Source organism: Zingiber officinale, chromosome 9A, assembly GCF_018446385.1.
Source record: "Zingiber officinale cultivar Zhangliang chromosome 9A, Zo_v1.1, whole genome shotgun sequence".
NCBI lineage: Eukaryota > Viridiplantae > Streptophyta > Magnoliopsida > Zingiberales > Zingiberaceae > Zingiber > Zingiber officinale.
The window spans coordinates 47,307,575-47,315,746 of NC_056002.1; the positions used below are offsets into that span (position 1 = coordinate 47,307,575).

An 8,172-nucleotide genomic window follows, 5' to 3' on the forward strand; every position below is an offset into this window, starting at 1 on the left:
ATTGGCAAGAAAAATATAGAACAAATCGAAAAGGTCCAAAGGAGACGGTAAGATGAAACTTAGGCATTTTAAAGTATTTTATATAGTAATTTTAATCAAAATTTGTACATGTCTACATTAAAAAAAACAAAACATTGAATGACTCTAGAAAAATATAGGGTGCATTTAGTATACACATATTTCATTTTCATTTTCTAAAAAATACATATTTTTTAGAAAATAAAAAATAACTTTTAATTACTCTCTATTTTTTAAAAAAATAAATATGAAAAATACAAACCAAAAACTATTTTTCAAAAACACTCATTTTTTAAAAAATGAAAATAAAAAAAATAAAAAATACGTAAATCAAACGCACCCATAATTTTGTTCACGAATTCAACTAATACTATTGCTGAGGGCAAATGTATTCATCTTTTCCACCACGAATCCAACTAATACAGTAAGAATTTATATTAGAAAAGAAGATATCCAACAAGTCTAGTCTAGAGAATATAGGGAACACAATAAAATATTCATTTGTGAAATCTAAATAATTTAATTATATTTAGTAGTTTTTACCAGAACTGCTGCATGGACCTAAACTTGTTTACATTAGTAAACAAAAGAATTCATTTGTGAAATTTATATCACATTTCGACAACCAAATGAAATCTTCTGTATACCAAAAATATCAATTTTTCTCGTCCATGAACAAAACTAAAATAACCCACACTCCATCATTATTTCCTACCAATTTCATATATTAAAAATAATTATCCTTTTCAACTTCATTCAATGAAAATCCATTTTAACAAGAAAAAGTAATTTCGATGAAACCGCATACATCAATCCACATTTTTGTAATTTTTGCATCCAGGAAAAACTGCACGTTATAACAGAGCAGCTAGTCAATTGTTTTGAGCATATAAAAATAAGCAGTTTGAAAAGGAAATAAACTCCAATGACCCTAATAAGGCAATAATGGAAAATGCAGTAAAGTTTAACGGAAAATCACACTCATTCAGCCTCATGTTCGGCTAAGTCACCTCAAATGGAACGAGGGACATTTTATCACACAAATTACTTGATAATAGAGTCGTGTTAGGCATGTCCTGACCAATTATTTATTAGCGTAGTACCATTACTAGAGTACAGAACCACCACAGCCGGATGAGTGGAACAGCTTCACTTAGTTTTGGCAATATGACGGATAAGGTCAATGACGCGTGTGCTGCAAAGAAAAATAGATTAAAAAAAAATAATTACTGCCCAAAACTTTTAACAAACCACCCGAAACTTCAATGAACAGGTGGGTAAAGTGCATTGAGGATGATGAAGTAATTACCTGTAGCCCCACTCATTGTCATACCAAGATACAACTTTGACAAAGTTGTCGTTCAGAGCAATACCTGCCTTTGCATCAAAAATGCTTGACCTAAAAGTTCAATTGCGATAATAAAATTATTAGTTTATAGCAAGCATATGCGAATTTCATGAGGAAATGCCAACGTAGCCAACCACCATCTGGATAAATTTCCATATGCATATAGATAACGCAATGAAGTACCTGCTATCGCCCAAAAAGTCAGTGGAGACCAAATCCTCTTCTACGTAACCCAAGATGCCCTTCAGCTTTCCCTCTGATTCTTCCCTGTTTGCAATAGTTGTAAGTGTAAAGTCAACGGACCTTCATGAATACATGCAACTGCAGCAAAATTATAAGTGTCGCATGAAACATAAAAGACTCGTGTTACTCGAGTCATGTCATTTTGTATCCATAAAAATCCCTATAACATCACGGCGGTTGGGCTTCTTGATGCATCTCCCCCCAACATAAAGATTCATTCTCATATGTGATCAAATCTCAGATTGACCCGTATGACACAGCAAAAGCATGTTAAATATGTGAATATATGCATGCATAAATATTTAAAAATGACAGTTGATTTTATGAATTAAACTCCATGTTCTATACATGTTCGGATGTAACTTAAAAAGAAAAGGAGCAATCTCACCATCTGACCAGACAAGTAATTGCAGCTGGTGACGAGAATGTACTTACTTGATGGCAGCCTTTATCTGCTCATAAGAAGCAGCTTTCTCGAGCCTGACAGTGAGATCCACAACAGACACATCTACAGTTGGAACGCGGAAAGCCATACCAGTCAACTTTCCATTCAAAGCAGGTAACACTTTTCCTACAGCCTGTGAATAGTGAATTGAAGAACACATTATATTTAACAAACCAAACAAAGAAGTTAATTCAAACTTCAGACAATACAAAGATTTAAATATAGAAAAATTATATCAATATTCAGCACAAGAAGCAATCAATGAGTTGTATATTTAACCTCTATATAATAGTAAACAACATAACAAGAAATATTCATGAGTATGCCCATATTCAAGTAGCACTGCTCTTGAGCATGTTAAAATGCAGGCAATAAAATAACAATAAAATAACAAGGTTAATACTTAATTAATAATGTTTTTAAAACTACTACATCTCATAAAAACATTCGATCTAAGATATCTACATCTGTGGATGTGAATTAACATTAAACACCCCTACCTGGTTATAAGTGCAGCACAGAACAAGTGATTATCACAATTCTAAAAATCATTATCATAGATATAAATACATAAAAATTAGAAGTTAAGTAATTACAAGATATAATGATAATGACTTTTTCAAACCAGACCTGAGGGGTTGATACAGAAACAAGTATGTGGTAAATTAAAGAAGAATTTCATTGTTTGAGATTAGTAAATCACATAACCAAGAATAGATAGACCAAACAATAGCAATTAGATCCTAAAATACACCCAGAAGACAAATGAACTGAAATTGATGGATCAGAAGAAGAAACTGAAATTAGACTTCAGAAGTAGCTGGAAAAGAGGCAACTGAAGTAGCTGGAAAAGGGTGTGAATTACTATAATACCATCACTACAATTTGCGGACAATCAAGGTAAACAAGGCAAGGGTAACACAATAATGCAACTTTGATTATACTAATATTGGAAAAATAGGAAGCACAAACAGGAAATAGATCAAAATTCTCAATCATAACAATCTAACAATAAATTATCTAAGCAACAAGCCACCAATTAGTTTTTTCTTTTACCAAATTGCAGAGCCCAATGCATTAAGCAACTGACATGTATAAAGTTTAGACACAACAGGAATTATCAGCAACAATGGCTAAGGCAACTGAATGGTAAATAAAGGCAATGTCTAACCCAACTTTAGTTATGTGCTGAAAACCAAGAACCTAAGCAGAAGAGGGTTGGCAAAACCATTAACATAAATAAGAACACAAAAAAATGTGAAAATATATAAATATATTAACAGAAGATAATAAGAGAAATGAAGCAGTCTGAAACCAGCTGTGGTCGCAGAACAAACTAAATGCACAATTTGAATCACCTGTGCGGACAAACCATAGTAAATCAAAAGCATGAACATGAAATTTATGGAGACAGCATAAAAAGTTTTGACGAGGATCAGTTTGATAAGTAACACCAAATTGAACTACGTATACAACATATTGTCCAACTTGCATTGTGTTTTTTAAGAAATGTTCTAACTGATGTTATTCTACCAAATCTTGTCATTGGAACAAATATCAAATATACAAGATCAGCGTCATAATTATTTGAGGCGTGAGGCACCCAAAAGCGCATAGGGAGTCATATGCCTTGCCGAAGTAAGACACTTTTGGTATAAATTTTTATAATTCAAATATATATAGGGAATTTCTACCAAAATATTTCACTAACAAAATTCAAAGATTTCACAAACTATTAAACAATAATATAAATATAAAATTCACTAACATTCAAATATTGAAATAATTTATCTTCATAATCAAAAAATTAAACTTCAAATTAAAGAAACATCAAAATCAATGGAATAAAAATTCTAAACTAAAATACAATTTGAATTTGTGAGAAACGAAAATACAGAATCATTATAATGTAAATTCTAGGAGAGCAAAAAAACAAAACCAATAAGAGACCTTATGAACTTAAATTTGTGAGGAAAAAAACATGTTACAAATTTAAAGGGTATTTAAAGATATGGGTTAAACTTTAAAAAAAAAAATTAAAACTTCAATAAAGCATGGAAAATCTTACCTTAACCTCTCAAAAAAGGCATGCGCTTAAGCGTGCTTCATTCAAGCCTTGTGCCTAGGCGACGTGTTGTGCGGCTGAGGCGCTAGGCACATGATGAGGTGCACGCCTTACCCAAGTAAGACACTTTGGGTTTAAATTTTTACATTTTAAACATATATAGGCTAACAAAATTCAAAATATTTCACAAACTATTAAACAATGATATAAGTATAAAATTCACTAACATTCAAATATTAAAATAGTTTATCTTCAAGACCAAAATTAAACTTCAAATTAAAGAAAAATCAAAATCAATGGAATGAAAATTCTAAACTAATTTAAAATTTGAATTTGTGAGGAACTAAAAAATAGAATCAGTATAATGTAAAATCTAACTAATTTACAATTTGATTCTGTGAGAGAAAAACAAAACCAATAAGAAAACTTATGATCTTAAATTTGTGAGTAAAAAAACATACCGTTATGACGAAATAAAAAGACAAAAGCAAGAAAGTGTAGCCAAATCTAGAAGACCGATGTTGATGTTGTAGGCAAGACCAGAGTTCACGTTTGATAAGAGGGTGGAGGGGAGGGGAGGGGAGGGGAGGGGAGGTTAATGCTCATTTTTGAGGGGAGAGGAAGAGTCATGCAGGAGAAAATCAGTGAAATAAGTTTGCAAGAGAATAAGGGAGGTTGATGTTCATTTTCTAGGGGAGACGAAGAGTCGAACAAAAAAAGTGTGTTGTATGCATGCAAGTAATGCAACCTAATTAATGTAAAAGGTATTTAAAAGTATGGGTTGAACTTTAAAAATAAATAAATAAAACTTCAATAAAGAGAGAAAAATTGTCTTAAGTGTGTCTTAACCTCTCAAAAGGCATGTGCTTAAGCATGCTTCATTCAAGTAATGCTAGGTGATTACCCATGCGCAAATGGCGTGCTTGGCCGCGCCTAGGCACAGCCAGGTGTGCGCTTTACACAATTATGGTCAGCGTTCACTGAGTTGTTTACAAAATTTAACTGTACAGAGCCCTCCATTTTTCCTTCCAGTCTTGGGCTTGGCTAGGAGTGGTTGATGGTGACGGTGTCAATCCTAAGTTGCTGACAGTTTGATTGTATTTCACCTGATGTCCTTATCATATGATAGTTCACAACTCATGACACGGGAACTTCTTTAAGATTGAAATTTGACATCCAACGGAAGGAAAATGACATGCTTCCTTGAATAATAATTGTAAAAGTACGCCTCACTTAAGTACCTTAGCCGCACCAGTGCTGCTGGGAATGATGTTAAAACTTGCAGCTCGTCCACCCCTCCAATCCTTGCTAGACGGTCCATCAACAGTTTTTTGAGTGGCTGAAAGAAACTAAGTAGCTCAATTAACATATCAACTATAAATGAAAAAGATTCATATAATTTTATATTTCAATATTTCATGGATCATCAAACAACATTACCAGTGATGGAATGCACAGTCGTCATCAAACCTTCAACAATTCCAAATTTGTCATGGATAACCTGTCATAGCAAAAAACTCCATCACACATTAATAATTTCAAAGCAAAACCAATTGTGGATTCTCATGCTTATCAGTTAGTCACCTTGGCAAGAGGAGCAAGGCAATTGGTGGTGCAACTAGCATTGGAGACGATGTCAATGTCAGATGTGTATGTATGTTCATTCACTCCCACCACAAACATGGGTGCATCCTTGCTTGGAGCAGAAATGATGACTTTCTTGGCACCACCCTGTTATCCAAAACAATAAACTTATGTTTTCAAGACATTAATAGTAATAACTTCCAGAGGATCTTCCATCAAATTCCTTGAAATTATTGAACCACAGCAATAATTTTATCAAAATCAGTTTGTTACCCTATGAAAACTATAACATTTTGAGGAACATTGTCAGTATGAACCACTCCCCAATAATAAATATGATAAAAAAAAAAGGGAAAAAAACTAAATCTATAAATCAACCACATCTTTGGCACCAGAAATTACATAAATGCTTCAAAATGCTAAATGGAGACAGGCCAATTATTTGACATCACCTAAATCATTTTTCAAAATGAATGCAATTCCATCCATTTAATTCATATCAAAGAGCAAAGCTTTAGGCAATTTCCTTGTCACTGGCAGTCAGTAGAGAGGTATGCTATCCCACCAATTGTATAATGCTAGGAAAGTCTACATACAATTATGTAAGTATGCTTAAATGAGGGTAGATAACATGAACTAGAATGAAGCTATTTGAGAAATGCTAGTTAAAAAAATGAACATATATGCTTCAAAATGCTAAATAGACGCAGATCAATTCTTCGACATCACCTTAATCATTTTTCAAAAATCAATACAATTCCATCCATTCAATTCATATCAAAAGATCAAAGCATTAGGCAATTTCCTTGTCACTGGTAGTCAGTGAGCAGGTATGTTATCCCACCAATTGTGTAATGCTAGGAAAATCTACATATAATTATGTAAGTGTGCAAAAATGAGGCTAGATAACATGGAGTGGAATGAAGGAATTTGGGAAATACTAGTCAAAAAAAAATGAACATTACTGGCAGGAAATTGCTCAATGTGTGTGTTACTAAATTGAATCAATCTCAATCAATCACTAGTTTTAGGTAAACAAAAATAACAAGATTAAGTATAAACAGCATAAACTATTCCTCATTCAATCAAATTGATCTCACTCATTCCAAAGCAAACTCAGATTAGTCTTCATCAGTTATAGATTCCAGCATCACAAAGCAACTTGGCATATGGTATCATCAACTACCTTCAAGTGAGCAGCAGCTTTGTCCTTGTCTGTAAAGACACCAGTAGACTCCACAACGAAGTCAGCTCCAGTCTCACCCCAAGGAATCTCCTCAGGATTCCTAAACACACCCACAATCTCAGTAAATAACACCAACCTAAATTTCAGTGACAACAGCAACTTCTTTCAGAGCAGACAATAGCATTTTAAACACCTGATGCCAAAGACAGTAACCTCTTTCTCTCCAAAAAGAAGGGTCTTGGAATCCTTCACTTTTATCTCGTGATGCTTCCATTGCCCATGCACAGTATCATATTTAAACATGTATGTCTACAAATATAACCGAGTTAGAAAGTCAGATCTAAGATACAGCTAAAGAAACATAGTATAAACTAAAATCATTAAAAATGTAATCCATAGAATCTACAGTTTGGATCTATATATGTAGCGACCATCCACTTCTAAATATTATATTTTGACGGCAGATAAATGAACAAAACACAATAAATATACAAATCGGACTAGTAAAGCCAAAAGAAAGCATTAACATGCAACCGCATAGGTAGATCGACACGCTAAAGAGTACCATGTAATCGGTGGTAATGAATGGATCATTGACGGCAACGAGTTCCACATCCTCACTCTGGAGCGCGACTCTGGCGACCAATCGCCCAATCCTACCAAAACCTATAGCGAGCCAACAAAACAAAAGATAAACCCAACAGAAACCAAGATCGACAGTCGTAATTAAAAAGACACTCCTGTGAAACAAAAAAGAAAGCCTACCATTGATGCCGATCTTGATCTTGGCTGCAAAAAGTCATACCAAACAAATGAAAGAAGAAACAAAAAAAAAAAGAACCAAAAACAATTAAGGATAGTAGAGATGAACAGATATACCCATGGCGGCGAATGGACGCGGAAAATGATCTGATAAGAAAGAAGAATGAGTGGACGAAATGTAGCAGCTAGTGGGTGGAGTTTCCACTGTATATAAAGAAGTCGGAGCAAAGCACCATCGTCTAGGGTTTCTTCACCATCACCGCAGGAACTTTGTTAGTCAAACTGAACCGCCTACGTATCCGCAAGTAATTGGCTGCCAAGGGTTGGTGAGGATTTCTAGAGGAACATGATGTCCCTGACGTGGAGATGCCGTTGACGATTGGATTAATTGGATCCTGCCAGTGGTATTATCATAGGAGCAAGTATCTATCACGTTAATTCGTTATAATATTCATCATCTCATTAAAAAAATATAGAGTTCATTATCATATACTTATTATAATAACATATTTATTTCACTC

The 8,172-nt window shown here is 33.8% G+C and overlaps 1 protein-coding gene across 1 annotated transcript; it reads right to left on the reverse strand.

Moving 5' to 3' along the window:
- Positions 1 to 823: 823 nt before the first annotated feature.
- On the reverse strand, positions 824 to 7,915 carry LOC122018867 (glyceraldehyde-3-phosphate dehydrogenase 2, cytosolic). The gene is made up of 12 exons (XM_042576321.1): positions 7,769 to 7,915; positions 7,655 to 7,678; positions 7,455 to 7,555; positions 7,083 to 7,198; positions 6,890 to 6,989; positions 5,704 to 5,850; positions 5,560 to 5,620; positions 5,361 to 5,458; positions 2,045 to 2,187; positions 1,550 to 1,633; positions 1,328 to 1,417; positions 824 to 1,213 (listed from the first exon to the last, which is right to left on the reverse strand). The coding sequence occupies exons 1-12, from the start codon at positions 7,770 to 7,772 to the stop codon at positions 1,168 to 1,170; spliced, it is 1,014 nt and encodes a 337-aa protein (XP_042432255.1). The 5' UTR covers positions 7,773 to 7,915; the 3' UTR covers positions 824 to 1,167.
- Positions 7,916 to 8,172: the final 257 nt, after the last annotated feature.